The sequence below is a fragment of the Brienomyrus brachyistius genome, chromosome 5 (assembly GCF_023856365.1).
Source record: "Brienomyrus brachyistius isolate T26 chromosome 5, BBRACH_0.4, whole genome shotgun sequence".
Taxonomy (NCBI): domain Eukaryota; kingdom Metazoa; phylum Chordata; class Actinopteri; order Osteoglossiformes; family Mormyridae; genus Brienomyrus; species Brienomyrus brachyistius.
In genome coordinates, this window is record NC_064537.1 from 12370655 (window position 1) to 12390378 (window position 19724).

The 19724-nt window shown below is 45.9% G+C and overlaps 1 protein-coding gene across 3 annotated transcripts in view; it reads left to right on the forward strand.

The window, feature by feature from the left end:
• The window catches only part of LOC125743099 (voltage-dependent calcium channel gamma-5 subunit), a 29327-nt gene extending 10162 nt beyond the window's left edge, over positions 1 to 19165 (forward strand). For all 3 annotated transcript variants that reach the window (XM_049015769.1, XM_049015772.1, XM_049015770.1), the window contains exons 2-6: positions 9004 to 9245; positions 13787 to 13873; positions 14957 to 15097; positions 15468 to 15613; positions 16775 to 19165. In XM_049015769.1, the coding sequence (XP_048871726.1) occupies positions 9004 to 9245; positions 13787 to 13873; positions 14957 to 15097; positions 15468 to 15613; positions 16775 to 17032 (874 nt within the window). In that variant the 3' untranslated portion in view covers positions 17033 to 19165. The remainder of the gene's footprint in view (positions 1 to 9003; positions 9246 to 13786; positions 13874 to 14956; positions 15098 to 15467; positions 15614 to 16774) is intronic.
• Positions 19166 to 19724: the final 559 nt, after the last annotated feature.

The window sequence follows — 19724 nt, forward strand, 5'->3', positions numbered from 1 at the left end:
GGCTTTTAATCTGAAATCAAGTTGCACGACGTCAGGAAGCAAAGCCACTGATTCTCAGAGGGATGAAGCGGGGTGGCTCCTTCGCTCTCATCCCTCCAGATCTGCCCAGAAGAGCTGAATTTCCTTCATATCTAGTTATCAGGGAGACCGTGGAAGTTATTGAACTTCACCCTGGTTTTCATGAATCCACTTATGAATTAGTTTCCCTCTGTTTATGGGGGTATTTTCTAGGAATAGAGGTACATCCTGAGCAAACAGTGTTTGTGCCATTGAGTGCATGTGGTCTTGTCACCTGGCTGCATATTCCTTGGTCGTTATACCAACATGCGGCGCAACCAGACCTAATGATTCCCACAAGATGGCTGCAGGCACCGTGCCCAACAGTTGACTTTCAAGTGGACATAATCTAGATGCAGGGACAAAGGATGACAGATGACTCGTTAGGCCAGGGGTGACTAATCTTATCCGCAAAGGGCCGGTTTTAGAGATAACCTGTAGGTCGGCTGTTCAAACCCAGGTGTGAGGACCCTTCAGCCAATCAGTCCTCTGATTAGGGAGGTGCAGTAAAAACCCACATACCCAACGACCCTTTGCGGATAAGACTGGCCTCCCCTGCATTACACTATTACTTTTTTTCAGTACTCAGTGGCTCAGATCTTGTGCTACTTACACAAGGTTATGTGTCTTTGCGCATTGGGTTTGAGTTATTTGGTCTCCAAACATCAACTCTGCCATAAATTCCAGCTCTGAGAAGCTGGTGATATACAGTTTTTTTTTGCTAAGACTGGACCACACGAGCGCTGATTCAGTGTGTAGCAACTTTTTTAAGTTTTACTTTTGTGGTGTTTTTTTTTTTTTGTAACCGATTGTTCCCTGTAAATTCATCTCTTTGGTGTCTGTGGAACTCTGTCAGGTACCTCATGTTTCTTTGAATTCTCACACATCGAAGCGCTGCTCTTTGAACCTCGTTTACATGCTGACACATACTGCTAATTGGAACTCAGCCTAATATGCTAGTCATTGTTAGCCTTTTGTCATGCGGTGTTTTCTTTCATTTGTCCACCCCCGTGTGTATCAGAATCAAAAGAATCAGAAAGATCTTTATTGGCCAAGTATATTAAACACACAAGGAATTTGTCTCGGTGGGTACGCCCCCGGTATGAGATGCAACGTGCCAGAAGATTCAAGAGAATGACACATGAATTTTTACACATATTTTTAACACTACACTGTCTTCCTCCAGTCGGGAGCAGCATGGGATGTAATAAAGAGTGAAATAAATAAATAAATAAATATAAAGTTTTGGGTTATGAGTAAACAGTGGTGACGTACTGTGAGGAGGAGCTGCAGGATCGCGGCTGACGCAATGCAAAGTGTCTGTTGTTAGCAGGCTGCACACACACACATAGATGTATGTATATGTGTCTGTGTGTAGGGGGAGAGGAAGGGACCATTGAAGCTAATGGACCTGAATGTCCATTAAGTGTGTTAATCGAACGAGCTGCAGACTGACCTACTTTTATTGACGGTGATGCATTCCAGGAGACGACTGATTCCAGACTCAGTCCTTCAGCAAATCAGCTGGACTTTATGTGGCAGTTTTTTTTGTGTTACAGGTCAGCAGGATTTTAACAGGGAAAAACAGGCTTGAGACCGACTTGTTCTTGCGAGTAATTTTTCATTATAATAGGAAATGGAGTCATCGGACCTTTGCTGCTCTTTAACTTTTATTGACTACCTGTAGCTTTTCTTCATTTTTTATAATGAGGACTTTGTACTTTCAGTTACTGACGCAAACGGCTTCCTGCCGATTAAAACATGTACTGTAGGTAGAGTCAAGAGGGTCACTTAGCGTTCAGCTGAGCTTAAGAACAGCTGAGATGCGCAAACTAAGTGATTGTGTACATCGTATGATTGTTAAGGTTCCAGCAATTGTTCTAGCATCTTCGCCCGCTAACAATTTTTCAGTCTAGGAACGTTTACCGAATGTTACGATTAAGGTATGGAAATGTGTCCAGTTTTCCTGATAGTCCCAGAACTTTATCCCACTGCTACCAAGACTAATAAAATGAACACAGAGAAAAGGCACGGTAGAGCACCCAGTAACTTTGATGCTTTGCCCTTTGAAGGTCATGGGTACAACGCTGGGTGAGATGTTCATAATATATGCATATTGTGGTTTTATATAGAATCCTTAATTATAAAATGATATTTTTCAGCATTAATTGCAGTTGTTCAGGTAATAATATTATTGTATTAACATTGACGGAACGTTTGTTAAAATGTAAAACCTGGAAATTACGTTCTATTAATGTTACAGTAAGAACGTTCTCTGCCAACTTTGTCTTCGGCTAAAGCAGGGGTCTCCAACTCCGGTCCTGGAGAGCTACCATCCAGTAGGTTTTGTATCCTACCTGGCTTCTGATGAGCCACACCTATGCTCAGGTAAATACCAGGAACAGGTCTGGGTCATCGGAAGCCAAGTGGGACAGAAAACCTACTGGATAGTAGCCCTCCAGGACCGGAGTTGGAGACCCCTGGGCTAAAGTTTCCTGACCGTTAGAACGTTCCCTGTGAACTGGACCAGAAACAGCCACCCTTCTGAGATTATCAGGCTCTGCAGCATCTACACTTTACACAGAAAGATGTGTTGAACAAAAATCACCCAGTCAATTGCAGTTCTGTGGCTGAAGACACCTTGTTAATGAGCCAGGTCACAGGAGAAAGGCCAGGTTCTTTGAAGCTACCAGGAATCCACAGGTGCAAAAATAACAGCTCAGTACTACAGTGGTGGGCAGCACACAACTCATGTACCTTTGAAGTGGTTCTGGAATCAAAGTGGGTCCTACCCAGTACTAGGTAGGCATCCTTAATGAAATAGTCATTGACTGCATAAGCTCTGCTATACACCCGTTTTTGTTGCGTTTCCCTGTAATACTGTTTGTTGTGAAGACAATCAAGGCATCGTGCGGCGTCATAACCTGCTGTCTCTTTTTGCCAAGGCATAGAGTAATAAAAAGGCTCGAATTCCCAACCAGCAAGTTACCACTGAGGTACCCTGAGCAAGGTACCGCCCCCAAGCACTGCCCCCTGCCACGTCACGATGTCACATATGGGTTAAATGCAGACGACAAATTTCGTTGTTGTGCCAACAATGACAATCAATCGCTTCATTTCACAGAGAAGCGGTATGACTCAATGTACTCATTGTACATCATGGATTTGCATAATGGACTTGATTTAATGGGAAGCTTTTGAGTTCAGGGTTCTAAGTGTTCCAGCGCTCTTCCCTTTTCATTGCCTCCCCCTCGTTTAGTTTGCTGAGCTCAGGCTTGGCCCTTACTTGACCTGAATCTAAGATGGCCACCGGGTTATTTGGGTTCTTGTCCTTTGTCCCAGGCAAGGTGCGCCAGTCCCACAGCCTGACCTATTTCTTACGTAAGACGTAGTGACAGGTTGCCCCGAAGCTACATTCTGTATGGGGAAGCACAGCTGCACTGTGTTGGATTGGCTGTGTAATGTGGCATCATTGAGTCTTTGATCACGGCCTCATTGCTCTGCGTCTGTGTTCTTTGTTTGTATTACCTGTGGGCGTACAAGACTACAAGGCTTTTCCCCACCTCATCCTTTTGTATTTACTGTGTATATATGTACACCGTGTGTTATACTACATAATGAGTAAACATACCCAGATGCTGATAGCTGAACCTGCTTCCACTTCCACTACACGAAGGCCCTTCTCGCTCTTGTGTGTCTCTTCAGCGATCATTGAAGATGAAATCTCTTGAATGAGGGGCGCGATCCTCAGATAAAGTCCTAATTCCTCCCTCCTGGCCCCTTGTGACATGGCCTTGTTCGGCGTCACATCTGGAGAAAGTCTTAAGCTGCCTTATCCTTCTGCTCCTGACTGTGGGCTTGATGTTGATGCTGGTTTTCCTCTGAGTGTTTTTCGTTGTGTGCGTACTTGTGTCAGCGCATACAGGGGGCTTTCGCGCATTTGGCAGATGCATGGTCTCGTATTGTGCGGGAAGACACATTTTGGGGTATGAGTCTTCATCGACGTGAAAGAGGAGAACACTGTCTGTGTGTGTGTGTGTGTGTGTGTGTGTGTGTGTGTCTGTGAAGCCAGTCACATTTAGATAAAAACTCAGTCCATTCCATGTTCGGTCTTCCCCGTACCATGGCAGTCAGTTATTTCTGAATCTTCTAGAAGCAAGCTGAGTATCTGCCCTGTCCCCTGGGGAAATGGGACCACTGGGCTAATGAAACATTGTGGAACCAGAGCGCGGCGACAAAAGGATGAATCACTGATGGCCTATATTTTGAAATTAAATAATAATAAAAACGTATTTGTTGGCATGCAAAGAATGTACTAGAGCACAGAGAGAGAAGCTTTTCGAGACGGCAGAGAGTAACAGCTCCTCTCCCGAGGAGAGTCAGACGTGTGTCTCATGCAGGGAAACCACATATCACCTAAACAGAGACCAAAGCTGAGGGTAAAGGTCTGCAAGGCGGGATGTCCTTGGTCTCCATGAAGTGTGTTACATGTGGGTTGGATCCTTGTAACATGCAAATAGATACCTTCTGTTTTATAGATAAATTTCCCATCCGTCCGCTTACCTGCTTATCTGATACAGGAGCTTCTCCTAGGAAAGGAGGCAGGAGAAGATCCTGGAGAGGATGCAAGTACATACACCATCTATCCATCCCTTCATCCGCCCATCCATCACTTACTTGTTTTCCTAAGAAAAATCAGGGTGGGACCTGGAACCAAGGCATAAAATATTTGCCCCAGCCAAATCTATTTATACTTGGACTCTATTATTAATGGCAAATAACTTTACATTATTTATGAAGTTCAGCATGGTATATTCAAATTCCATAAGGACCATAACTCCCTAGCCTAAAACCTTTTGCAGAATATTATTTAGAATATATATGCAACCCAGAGTTTTAATGGCTTCACGGTTTACCCTTCACAGCAAAACGTCTGTCTTGTTCGGAAGACCTCGCTTGTCGGTTTCCAGATGCCCAAGAAATGGTTCTGGTGTTTCTCCAGAGCCTGTCCACCATGGACACAGCAGGTCTCTCCAGTTGGTGATGGAGGCTAATGGTGGTAAACCGCTCTTCACCAAAGCGTGCAGGGTAAATGCACGTAGAACACTTGTTGACTGACCTGTTAGCGAGAGGACGGCTTTTCGCTTAATTTCACGTTATAATTTCAGCTTCTACAGTTGTAGCTTCTCTCTTCGTAGCCTTTATGGGCTCGTGGCCTCGAGTTCGTTCTCTACTAGCAAAGTTGCCCGAAGTTTTCGAGGGCAAATCCTTCCTGTTCCTGCCGTCTGCAGACAGTAAGTGCTCTGACTGTTAATAGCGACGAGCAAGAGAGACGCCAACTGTTTTCCCGTCCCGACTCCGTTACTTTCCATCTGGCTCCCCCTGATTTTCCAGATCCTTCCATCTGTGGGCCTCTGCTTTTCCAGCGTGAAGAGTGGCTGCCGTCCATGGGAAGAGTCACATTGCGTTCAGACAGAGGGCCTGAAAGAAAACCTTTTTCTTTCATTCCATCACCCGCCTTCATCCACACGCTCTATTGTCTGTGCTGCTATTTTGGTCTGATTGCTGGAAAGCCCATTATATGAAGAAAGAGCAGCCAGCAGTAAGAGCTTGACCCCTATTGGCCGGGACTGATGACTGGGAAGATTTCAGTATACAGGAAGTAGTAAGAACCACTAAGGAAGTGATTCATGACTTCCATTTATGTCTCGATGAAGCCTCTGGTATGCTGGCGTGGGCCCCCCCCCGCCCCACGCTGCCCCTTCACCCTGCGGGGACGCTCATCAGGACATCTGGGCCTGCATCCATCTTACCGTATGGATCGGAGATGTTCCTTAGTACCCACCAGCCATCTTTATGTTTTTCCCATGTACAGTAATGGCGCACAGCACTGCAGTCATGTGCTTTCTCCACATCCTTCATTATGTCTTTTATGAATTCCAGAGTGCTCCCTCAAAGTCGGGTAATAGCTTGAGTATTAAAACGTGTGCCTCCATATAGTTTTCCAGTTAGGCACGGCGCAGCCACAAATGGACACACATGTCATTTTGATTCCCAGACGGGCGATGGCAAAACTCGGAGTGGCAGGACCGTTAAAAATGACTGAGTAGTAGGTGGGAGCCGGGACCAGGCTCTGGGAGAGGCAGGAGCGGCCTGTAATGAGGCCTTTGCAGCCTGCCTGTCCCAAAAGAAGTGCCCCTGGTGCTAAGAAGGCGAGCGGCAGCCTGGGGGGGGTGTGCTACGCCCCCCGCAGGTCTGGGCATTCAGCCGCACAAAGGCCCTCAGGATGGTGCCGCGTGCCGTGGCAGAATTCCGCTGATTGGTCCCTTTCTTCACCCGCCGAGTCTCAGCCGAGGCACGCATTGCTCCTGTTCTTCACTAATTTGGCTCCCATTGGACAGCTCTGTGCGGCTTTTCCCGCTCTATTATGATCCGGTCGGGTCGTTCGTATCAGGCTTGTGGTTCCGTCAGAGTCACACGCGATAATAGCAGCAATTTGGCAGTGAATGAGTGAGTGAATAGAAGTGTGTTGCAGAGCAGCATGCCTCTCCATCAAGGACGAATGAAAGGTGAGGAGAAAGAATAGGGAGGGGCTTATCCCATTCGCGGAGGTCTCGCCTCCCCATTGGTCAGAAGTTACTCATACACTTTTCTCAGCATTTTGCCTGGCTGTTATTCTCTGGTTCTCTGTTTTTCAACCCTAACCCCAACAGAGTGCATGGGCCTTCAGCAGCCTCATTTAAAGCAGTGGTTCCTAAAGTTTTTGCCCCCTCCCTCACCAAAAAACGTTGGCCAGGTGTCATGACCACTGTCAATGTCAAGCTAACATTCACAGAGCGATAAAGTGCCTATGCGATAAAATTAGGAGGTGGGTCCCACAATAGGCGGGGTGCAGTCCCCGATGATGCTGCAGACTAAACTAATTTTTTTTGACAATTGCAGAAAATTTTCTTAACTCTATTTGCAATCCACAGATTGGTGTAATGGTCTTAGAAATGAGTTCATGAAACTCGGGGGCTGGAGCTAGGATAGAGCAATTACAGATCTGAGAGTGTACGCTTCCGTGCATCAAAAATACCTAGGAATAAATAAGTTAGTATTTGAGAAATTTATTCCTGCTTTCACACCCCAGATATGAGGTCCTCCTTCCCCGAGGATCTTTCTGTGAAATTGCACTTCTTCAGTATCTTCTGTTGAAGGAAATAATTCACACCCCACTTGGACAATAAATAAAAATAACTGAGTTACTGTAGCTGCAGGTGATTCCAAACCCCCAGTGTGTCCACATCAGGCTCTGGTGCCTGAAGCACCCATGGGTAGGCACACACACCTTGTCTATTCGCATGTGGAAGCGCATGACGGCATGCAGTCAAAAGCACTTGACGCAAACCACCACAAAGAAACCCACCTCTGCAGCGCTGACATGCTCACGGGATGCTACACCATACACAACGAAGAGCGGTTAATGGTGCCCTCTACACCTTTTAATCCTCGAATGTCTGAAACGTCTCGGTGCTTGAAGCAAATGTGGGTGTGGCATCCTTGGCAGACTGGAACCAGAGCACAGTTTCAGATGCCGGACAATCAAGGACATACATCTGGGTATAGATGGTGAGGACGTGACCCTACCAGTATTGTGAGAGTACCGTGTGTTTAGATGGGGCGGGAGGATTGGGGCTAATTTAGTCCCAATCAGTGTTGAAAACAAACCCACGGCCTTGCGGACAATCAAAAGCAGGAATCTGGGAGGGATGTTGAGTAAATACAGTATAGCGATACCATTCCGTATCCGGGTGGAAGGCTTCAGTATCCCACAGCATTTTCCAGTATCCTATCAGCAGCCATGGCATCTAGCTACCCTCCTCTATCTATCACATCTCCCCCCCATCTCCATCTCTGTTCGCGGTCTGCAGTCTTAATGGGAGGGGTCGTTGACCTCACACCAGCAGCACAAGTGATTCATCAAGTCATCGACGGTCTCCCCTAGACGCCATGTCACTGACGGTGTACCTGCAGCGTTGGTGCAACACCTTGTAGTAAACAGCGTAAAAGTGTAAGACGCGCTTCGGTCGGGACCAGACAGGAGAGCGGAGACGGAAGCTGGAATGAGGACTTCATTAAGGTTTTAGGAGTGAAACGAGACGAGTTAGAGGAGGCGAAAGACAAGGAAGCAGCTGCTGTGGAGTTTGAGAAAACGCGATATGGCCTGCTTTATCAGTCGGCTGATAAACTCTCGTCCCATCTCACATGCAGATTGGGAATGGAAGTAGACATTTGTAAGATTAAAAGAATAAAGGATTTATAAAAAAAATTGGACACATCCCTGTGTAATTAAGGTAATTTAATTCTTTATTGGGTGATAACACGCTAAGATATAGCTTAATTTGGGTCTTGTCGTAATAAACAACAATTTCTTGTCACAACGTTGTTTAGTGTGGTTGTAATTCTGTTGGGTACACTATTGACACCACTAGTGATGTCCTAAGAGATCCTGTCTCATTCTGTTACCCCAGCAACTGAAGTCTTTTAGCGCATATGTCCGTACTGTGACCTTATCGAGAGCCGTGTGCTGAAGAGTCAGCCTGGCACAGTATGTACGATATGCTTGCGAGACAGGAATCCTCTGTACCATTCTGTGCCTTGTGTCCCAGTCGTGTCATTGAACTTCACCAGTTATTTTTTTCATGGACTCTTAGATCTCATATTTATTTGTATCTCTTAACACTCCGACGGTTGATATGTAATTACGTTGTGAATCGCTGGTCACATTCGTTTCTCTGATCTGGATTTTCATCTTGCTGATGCAGAGCTTGATTGGGTTCAGCCGCGTAAATCCTTTGTATTCTGTAAGCTCTTTGAACTTTTAAATAATGGAATGGAGCTCGGTCGGGTTCCCGTGTCCACACACGTGACCCGACTCTTCTATTCACTCCGCCTCTTGTGCAGCCTTCCCTATTTCACTGCCGGCGCCCCCTGTTGGAGAGTCTGTGGAATGAGCATATGCGGCAGGAAAGCGTTGACGTTGCTGAGCAGCGTGTTCGCCGTCTGCGGCCTGGGGCTGCTGGGCATCGCCGTCAGCACCGACTACTGGCTCTACCTGGAGGAGGGGGTCATCCTGCCCCTGAACCAGAGCACTGAGATCAAGATGTCTCTGCACTCGGGCCTCTGGAGGGTCTGCTTCCAGGCAGGTGAGTCTCGGCGCCCCCTGTCGGCCATTCCAGAGAATGACAGGGTTACTTGATTACCAGAATTGAACACAAAGAAAACCTGAAGTCTAAATGTATTAATTTGATTTGCTGGAATTTACACTGAAAATATAACAGCTTATCTAGGTCAGATTGCAGAGATACGCACGGTTGACATCTAGATAACAGTTTCTGCGTAATTATTCTAGGTTTGACATTGTTAACTACAATACACCAGTGTAACATGTATTGTTAAGCAATTAATTAATTAAGCAATTAACAGCAATACCAATGTCTGTATGTGAGATTTGTATAGTGAGCATAGTACATCTCCCCTACCCGTTATTGCTTATTGGTTTAGCTGGTAAAGTGCAGCCTTCATACCCTTTTCATTTCATTTCGTTAACCCATTCATTCCTTCATTCCGTCTCCATCATAATGGTGTCAGTTGTGCATCCTGACGACTTCCCAAGGTTCATTCGCTGATGAGTGGCACCCGCATCTGCCTGTCCGCCGCACCCCTCTTGTGTGCCTCGCATGCAGTGCTCCGCAGTGACCCCTGCTGGGGAGAGGGAGGCTTGTAACCCAATCGCACGACGTGCCCCACGCCAGCAAGTCTGGCTCACATCATAGCCGGGTGCCTCTTGAATAATTAGCAGACGTACAGATCATGCTGCTCTGTAACGGGGGCATCAGTCTTGGCCCCTCCTACCTCTCTGTTTGCACATACCAAAGGGGGCAGGTGGATCCATAAAGATCGTACCTCTTTCCATCCGTGACTTACCAGCTTTTCTAAAAGATCTCGGCACCCATAAGCTGAAACCCATCAGCGACGCCCTCAGCATGTCGGGACACACTAACCTGGACCCCAACCTTTCCCAGCTATCTTATACTTCTCCCAGGCTGCGGTGTTGAATGGTGGAGGTCACCACACCTCCCTAAGGTTAAAACCATCCACCGCCTCCTCTGTCATCAGAGTCATCCTGCATAGCACAGCCAGAAGCGCCAACTTCAGCCCTCTCCGCCTCGGAGACGCAGGCCACTGATCAGACGTTAACTTCCAAAGTCAGGTCTTTGTCTTGCATCACAGTTAGGTCATTGCTACCCAAGGGTAGACAGCAAGCTGATTCAAGCACCGAATCTAAATGGAATCCATCTTGTGGACACCTGATTTACAGGTGACATCATTTTTAGTGAAATGTCTCCATCCATAGGAGGTCTGACCACACATGTCTCTCCTGGACCTGGCGTAATGGACACAGCTCTTCAGCCATCACACAGATGCAGCAGTAGAAATTGAGTGACCCTGTTGTTGAGTGGGCAGGACTCCCTGACCCAGACTGAGCAGGACTCCCTGACCCAGACTGAGCAGGACTCCCTGACCCAGACTGAGCGCTCTGCTGCCAATAAACATCAATCCACTTAATCTCATCGCTGGGTCGGGACTCGCCAAGCAGAGGAAATCCTTTCGTTATCATGTTCGGAGGTGGACGGGTTCTGTCGGCCCTGAGACCTTAATGCATGACGACTCCTGAAGCATCATCCAAACCCGGCTGGTGTTTTCTGCCATGATGAGAACAGTCTGCCATCACAACAGCTTGCAGAAGGTTTGCTAAATAATGTGCCACTGTTCTCATTTTACTGATAAGTTCACAGGAAGGTGATAAAAAGAAAGTTCATTGGAGCAGTTATATATAGTTCAAGTTGATATTAAATCCTGCTATAATTGAGAAAACGATTCAAACTCAGAAAAACAGCTGTTTCACAGAATCCACTGGACCACAGAATCTTGAAGCCTCTCTCAGTAAAATATAAGCCGTTCTTAATAACAGAGGGGCTGTAACATTCTTTATTTTACATATCAACTATGTATATGTATTTTTTTTTTATGAATTTGAAGATGTAATAGTGCAATAATTATACTATATATCTTATAATGCCATAATTACCATCATTGAAACTTTTATAACATCTTTGTTTATACAAGCTTTGTAATACACTCAAGATTTTATATTTTCATATTTTACTGACTTCTGGCGCTATATGATGAATGACGGTAAACCTTGCTAGTCACAATGCCTTTTGTCAGTCAGTCTTTAGCATATCGGAAATGTCTGACATCGAATTTAACTGCGTTGTTAACCTTTAAATCTGAAGCATGATTCAGTGATTATGCCAATCTATTTAATGTATGACACCATCTCGGCCTTTCAGCTTTAGTGAATACATTCGTCTGGGGTGTCGCTTCCGTGTTTATTGAGAAATGTATCCAGTACTGCTGCCGTTCGGAATTAGACATGGTTTAAATGCAGAAAAGGACTTTACTTTTTTTTCAGCTGCCAGTTAAAGAAATCGGCTGCAGTATCCTGTCGTGCTTATAAAGCCTGCTTTCCTTTTTGGAAATGAAAAACCCCTCTGAATCACATATTATGGGTAGATTAAATAGCAATGGCAATATAAATTACAGAAATATCTGCTTTTCTTCACTGAAATAATCATATTGAAAGGAGTTCTAAAGGCCAGTGGCAAACTGGCTTTTTATAAGTACCTTTTGGGCTAATTTTATCGAAGAAGCTCCATGCATTGTCAGGACCATCAAATGATGAGGCCCGCAGAAGTGGAGGCTCCCGTCATTGGTGGGATCGGTGATTAAGTGGACACAACTCAGAAGGACTAATGATGTAGGTTACAGATCCCCAGCGGTTCAGCCTGAATTAAAACTCCTTTTTGTGTGTGAGTATCAGCCCAGGGGCAGGATTCCACAGCTGTGAATTTGCACCATCTCTGCACACCTGTGGGGGACCCCGGGCGGAGCGTGAACAGCCGGCCGGTGCTCCCCCCGCTGGCTCATGTCATCAGCGGTATGGGCGGAGGCTCGGCGAGCGACCCGCCAGCCTCCAATGAAACGCTCAGCGAGGGCCTCCATCGCCACGTCTCCCGGCATGGTACACGTCTGTTACAGCAGCTCTGCAGCCTGCAGCAAACGTGACTAGTGACAGGCCAGGTGGCTTCAGGGCTTTCTGGGAAGGGGGCAGCCAGCGTTGGCGAATATTGGCTTGACATTTCTCACACAGTTGTTTACATGTTGTCTTGCCTTAGAATAGAAAACCCTTTATTGTTATTGAGCACATCACAAGTACAATGAAATCCTGTCATCACATTCCTCATGGTCCTCTCCTGTGAGTCTCTCACACACACAGACCACAGATCTGTATACATATCTTTGTGGGAACCATTCATTCATTTCTATGAGCAAAACAATGACAACCTTAACCCCTACCCAGCCCTAACCTTAATCATAAGTAACCAAACAAAAAATGAATTTCTCCTAGCGGTGACCGAAAAAATGGTCCCCACAACATCAAAATAACAGGTTTTTATGTTCCCACAATATAATGTATACCTGGAACACACACACACACACACACACACACACACACATACAGGTGAGAGCGAGGCTTGAAGGCCAAGTATGAAGGTCAACCATTTATCCAGCCCCCCTCCAAAGTAGTTGGAGTTAAGCGCCTTGCTGTAGGGCTCAATGCACTTCTTTGCTGGTCATGGGATATGAACCAGCAACCTTCTGGACACAGACTCTTAATCTGCAGAGTCACGCAACACCTGTCAAAGCTTAAAGCAGGGGTCTCCAACTCCGGTCCTGGAGAGCTACTATCCAGTAGGTTTTCTATCCTACCTGGCTTCTGATGAGCCACACCTGTGCTCAGGTAAATACCAGGAACAGGTGTGGCTCATCAGAAGCCAGGTAGGATAGAAAACCTACTGGATAGTAGCTCTCCAGGACCGGAGTTGGAGACACCTGGCTTAAAGCACTCCCAGGGGGTCTCCCACCCAAGTACCAAGCTGCTTTGCTGCTGAGATCGGCCTTACTGAGCACGGTACCTTAAGCACTGGAAGCCACTGCAGGGTGAAACCCGCTACAGTATGTGTTTGTTTCCAGAGGGTAAAACACGTCCTGAACATTACACATCATTTCCTCTGGGTTTGATGATACACTTCAGACAAGCCGTGAGGATTGAATTCAGCCTGTCCGTATTTTTTTTTTTGCAAATCGGAATCTTTCACAGTATCCAGGGATTGAGAGGATTTATTTTTGTGTCTGTGGTGGGGGTCGGACTGCTATTTCTCAGGAGAGTGACCACCCCTGCGTCCGCTGCAAGCATAATGATAGCTGTGCGGTTTCAAAAATCCCCCGTATTTTCAGATCGCGCAGTTGGACGGAATGGGGGGAAACGGAGGAATATTCTAGCAGCTCTCCCACGAAAACACATTAGGGCTTCGCAATCATGCCAGAGCTTGTGATTCATCAAACCACGTCACACTTGCTTCGGTCTAAACATGACTGGGTGCCATATGCTTTTCAGTCTTTCCGTCTTTATTTCCCCTCCCCCATCTGCCATAAAATAAGAATTCAAGGAGCATTGATCCTCCTTTGCCGCGCCGCTGTTGCCCAGGCACTGATGTCAGCATTGCCACACTGTTGCCACGAGTGACGAGAACCCGCCATTGTGTCCGCGCCGTTGCAGGTGAGGAGACGGGCCGCTGCTTCACCATCGAGTACGTCATGCCCATGAACGTGCAGATGACCTCGGAGTCCACCATCAGCGTGCTCAGTGAGTGCTGCATCCTGTTTATCTGCCCCTTACACATGCTGCATGCTGACTGCAAGCTAAGCTAACCTTCAGCGCTGCTACAACAGATGTTATTAACACCTCAGCCCATGCAGCCTCCGATTGTGTAACGGCAGAATTACAAGCGTAGTTCCTTATAAAAATGACACCTTTCTGATTACATAAATACCCAGCATAGTGCCAGTGCGCCCCGGAGAGTCCCTGGGCGGTAAAGCGGCTGACTCTTTGATCAGAACGATCCATAGGCCAGAACCTCAGTGGGGTCCTTAAAGATTCACCCCTGATCGTTTTTACCTGCATTTCTCCTCTTAAGAAGATTCTTATTTGAGAAGTGAGGTGTGACATGATGGTTCGCTGAAGGAGAACTTCTGGGAGCTTTAATACAGAAGCCCTCAAAAATCTTAACATGCCGCTTCGGCCAGCAGGGAGCAAAAGTGAGCTTCCGAGGTCTCCGGCGTCTGGGTAATTTTCGCAGGATCCAGGTAAACACTATAATGAAGCTGCCGGGGATTATAATTGCGTGGCATCTAGCCATTAGCTTGGTAGAAATTGCTGCCTTGCAGCACCTGAGAGGCACTAGTGAGGGCGGCAAGAGCGTCACTCCTGCTAATAACCAGCTGCGTGAATTCAGGGCACGTGAAAACAACGGCCTGTCCCGAAACGATCGACCTGCTCAGTGAACCAAACGAAACCACACCACTGACTTTCCCGATTCCTGGCACCCTGGAGAACGTCAGTGATATATTTTAAATGTAAAATGTGTGGCACAGTCACACGCAGGTGAGAGGGGTGACATCATCATTATGGTGAGTGTATGTCTCCCAGAGCATTATGGGTACAGCTCGACATGCAAAAAATATGCCGGTTAGAAGCAGAGGAGAGTTTCTGTTTCGCTGTGAGGGAAGCCTTTTCATGAGGTTATATAAAAACAAGCAAGAGCAATGGTAGGCCCTCCATCCAGTTTACCATGTTGACTTTGATTCTGCCCCTGTGATGTGAGACTTTGCACACCGTGAGCAGTTCATGAGGTGCTTATGCTCTGGCCACTCTCTGCCTTTCCCACAGAGATGATCCGCTCGGCGACGCCGTTCCCCCTGGTCAGCCTCTTCTTCATGTTCATCGGCTTCGTGCTCAGTAACATTGGACACATCCGCCCGCACCGCACCATCCTCGCCTTCGTGTCTGGCATCTTCTTCATCCTTTCGGGTACCTTTTCCTAGCCCTGGCCTGTGGGGGTGTCGAGGAGGAGGAGGGGGCGGGGGTTGCAGTTCTCCTCTTATGCCAATCTAGGCTTTATACAGCTCCCAGGAACTTCGAAGGGTGTCAGATGTCCAAAGGGAGAGAAACAAAAACAGAGAAATAAACAAAGTAAGGGAAGAACATCCATCCAATTCCTGGCAGAGACGGAGGGAATGAGTGCTAAAAATAAAGCACAATGAAAGCAGTCCGTGTTCGACATCCATTGTGACTTGCAGGACTAGTTTGCTGACACGGCCGTGACATGCTGGGCAGCTGGCCGTTGTTGTCCCGCATGCTCTCAGGAAGCACTGACCTCTTGTTCGCCCTTTGCTATCAGGCTTGTCGCTCGTCGTGGGCCTGGTGCTGTATATATCCAGCATCAACGACGAGATGCTGAACCGGACCAAGAGCAACGAGGCCTACTTCAGCTACAAATATGGCTGGTCCTTCGCCTTCGCTGCCATTTCCTTCCTGCTGACAGAGGTGAGTCTCTCCTTCATGTAAAAAATTAACAAGATGACATTTACTAAATATAGATGATAAGATGTGAGATCAGTGTTATGACATTTGTATCACAATTAGCTTGCTAGTTTCAAGGAATCAAGCCCTCGATTACTTTTTGTGTAAAGACATTTTTTATCTATTCTGTGCCTTAGAATAGGTAATTTTCACGTTTTCTGTAAGACAGGACTTCACTAAATAGATATATGTGACATGTCAACATCAGATAGAAGTTTCCAGACCAAGCAGGCAGGTGGTTGTGTGCAAGGCACTCAGTGTGTATTTGTCTTAGGGTAACAGACCAGTGAACTGATCAAACCCTTCTGCTGAGACAGAATGAGGATCAGGGAGATGGATGGAGATCTGGTTGCAGTTGTAGGGGTGAAGAGATCTCCCTTGATAAATGGAGAGAGGGGGTTGTTTTCTATTTTATCGAAGGTGAAAGTCTGATGAATCTCTTTTACCTTCACAAACTGATGTTTACCATACAGGCTTTTTTGAGATGTTCATCGCTCAAGTGTTTGTTTTCTTGATGGGCTACAATTTTTTGATGAAAGAATTTTTTATATGTAGACTTTACACGGCTGTGTATAAGTTTGTGTTTCTTGGGTAGAATTATTATAGGTTAATAGGTGAATAAGGGGCAGCACTGTTGCCTCACACCTCTGGGACCCAGGTTCGACCCGGGGTCTCCGCCATGGATCCATGTGTGTGGAGTTTGCATATTCTCCCCGTGTCGCTGTGGGGTCTCCCCCCACAGTCTAAAAAAGACGATGAGGTTACATTGCCAGATTGTTCATTGGTGAGTGTGTCCTGCAGTGGCTGGGCACCCCGTCCTGGGTCCTTCCCTGCCTTGCATCTGTAGCCCCCGGGACAGGCTCCTGACCCCTGCATTGTACAAGCGGGTATAGAAAATGGATAGATGTCAATAAGGCAATTGTGTTGTATGGCTGAGCTTCCAGTTGCAGTACAGTGATGTAAGATGGGTGGAGCTCCTGCAGGTTTTTGTTCTGTAAGGTGAATCACCACGGTGAAACGACTGTCCATCGCCCGTCGGTTTCATTACAGTGAGGGCAAATCCCTCTACGCGTCCTCCTTTACAATCACTCTTCACTCCTGCTCCCCATGCCTCTACCCACGCAGACTGCAGGCGTGATGTCAGTCTACCTCTTCATGAAGAGGTACACGGCAGAGGAGATGTACCGGCCGCATCCGGGCTTCTACCGACCCCGGCTCAGCAACTGCTCCGACTACTCGGGCCAGTTCCTGCACCCGGACGCCTGGGTGCGAGGTCGCAGCCCCTCGGACATCTCCAGCGAGGCCTCGCTGCAGATGAACTCCAACTACCCAGCTCTCCTCAAGTGTCCCGACTACGACCAGATGTCCTCCTCCCCCTGCTGAGGCCCATGGCCTGACCATGGGGGGGGGGGGGGGGGGCAAACACACCCCCGGCCAAAAGAATGAGTGACGGTGGGTTCCCAGCAGCCCGTTAGGTTAGAACCCCAGACGCTTTCTCTCGCCTTGTGACAGTCAGACTCAGCTAAGTCAGTGTGTCAGGTAGCAAGGAGCCTTGTCAAGCACACATACCCTGCTCGTCTTAGTAAAAGTGATTTAGCAGTGGCTGCTTTCTTTCCCTATTCCATAGGGCTTCGTTTCATTAATTAACAGGCAATTTCTCGTTGGATTAAGCAACTGTGTGAGATGATCAGAAAATACAGCCACACGCTTTGTCTATGCTCCTTCAATAGAGACTTCAGCCATCTTGGGTCAATATCTGACTGACTTTACTGTGCTCCGTAAGGTGATGCAAAAAGTAACGCTTTCCTGTTATTTTATTTCTTCAGACCATGAAAACAAGGGTGTCAGATGTTTCTTAGACACTACAAAGATTTATGTGAATGTTAATAGTTTCATCTGGAATCACCGTCTTACGGTCCGCCCACAGACATCCTCCACAACCAATCCGCTGAGACTAAACCCATCCAATCAGGGCGCAGTGGAAAGCTGACACACTCACGTTAGACACACCCACCTCTCACTCCAATTTCCATTTTTTTTGCCTTTAACAGGAGAAATCATCATAATTCTTGTGTGACAAGGACCAGCAGAACAGTTCATGCGTGTGTGAAATGTTGTGCTGCTCGAAAAGACTTCTTACAAGACACACAAATGGTGGACATTACTTATCAAAGACAAATAATTTAAATTATACTAGGCTGTACTTGAATGTGTAAACTGCAGCAGTGTTACAGTAAATTTGCAGTAGAGTTCCAGTTTATCCACCCTGCCAATTTCCCAGATTAGCAATTGTCATTTTAACTCTGTCTCAAGCTGTGCACTTTAAATTTTAAAATCTTAATCCATTTATATGAGTTTGAATTTTTAATATGAATAAATTGACCATGTTTGCTTTTATCACAAAATTATTTACTGAAAACTATACCTAAAATGTAGTTTAAAATTAATTTTAAATTGTTAGAGAAAGCCATACATTTATAAAAATACAAACTGTATATACTGAAAATCATTAATATATCATAACGTTACTGTATGTAAATACATAAGTAATATTAACTCTGTATAACAATCAAGATAAAAATATTTTAAATAAACAATTTGCCAAATGTTAGACAAGTGTCATATATTCGGTACTTCATCGATTGTCGATAAGGTCTTATTTTAAAGGAATATTAGTACAATGATAAGTTCCACAGCTTTACACTTTTGCAGTACTGACGTGTTCATTGAAAAAAGAAATGTACAGGAAAAAAAATTAAACGTAAAGGATAAGAATGTGAAATAATTTTACACAGTTTCTTTGGCAGTGGGCTTACACATGTTGGACAGATCTCGCTGTTACATAAATGTATGTTTCGATTAAATAAGGTTTCCGCATGTACATTGCTGTAACAGGTGTAGTCATAAGCCGTCGGTGTTACGCAAAGCCTTTACTTTAGCAGCCTGTCTGCTGTTGTCTGAGATGTACTGCTTCGCTTTCCAGTGGCTCATCTGCCCGCATCTGGCAGCTCTTTGCCTCCTGCCGCTCAAGGCTGGTATTCAGGGGACAGCAAAGGGACTTTCAAACACTGCCGTAGCTCCGAATTCCACACCATTCCGTTTCTGTATTAAGTATACAGAATATTTCCTTAAGTGTATCAAGATTTGTCTTGTCCTGTTGTTTAGTTTCTTTTTAACAATGTACATATTCAGTTACAATACATGTATATATGTTACAGGAACATTTTCTATAGGCTTATAACCGTTCTAAATGTCTACTTTGTAAGCATTGTACGCATACTGAAAGTTACGACAGGATATAATCTTACAGTGCTAAGACTGTCTTTGTGCACCTTCTGCAACGCATAATCCTGATGTGAGCTTTTGCATATGTCGTAATTTCCCATTTTACAACTTATATATTAATTTTGGAAGTACTTTTTCGAAAGTCAGAATTTTATAAGCGATCGTTCCAGTAATTGTGTTGTACTGTATGCACAGAATCATTCTGTTCAGAAATAAAGCAGCACTGCCATATTCACTGTATTACATCCCCAGTTATTATATGGACCATAATCAGGCTGTTTGTAAAGCAGAAGGCTTTATATGCAGCCCTCAACACACACGTTTACTCCTTCTCCGCTAGCGAAACAAAACTCTTGAAAGAATTACTCCATATCCCAAGGAAAAGAACATAAATAATCCAATTTGCCTTCTGCTATTTCGACACAACCCATGGCGATCCGAGGTTTCATACCCAGTGCCATGTTTTATGGTAGGCTACAGTTTATTATTAATCGAATTAATAATGGGGGATGCTGTATGTCGGTGACTCTCTGAATGTGGGGCTTGCATGATCTCCCCGTGTCGTGATAATTTCCTCCAGGTACTCCGGCTTCCTGGCGTCTCCTACAGAATGCACACCCAACCTGTTCCCCATGCTGCCTTGAGACAGGCTCCACAAGCCTGTCAAGGACAAGAATAGGTGGTTGTGAGATGAAAGAAGTTTAAACAAAAGATTCCAAACCATTTTTCTCTTAAAAAAAAAAAAAACTCGGTATGTGCAGAGTGATGACGATGATGATTATGGTGATAA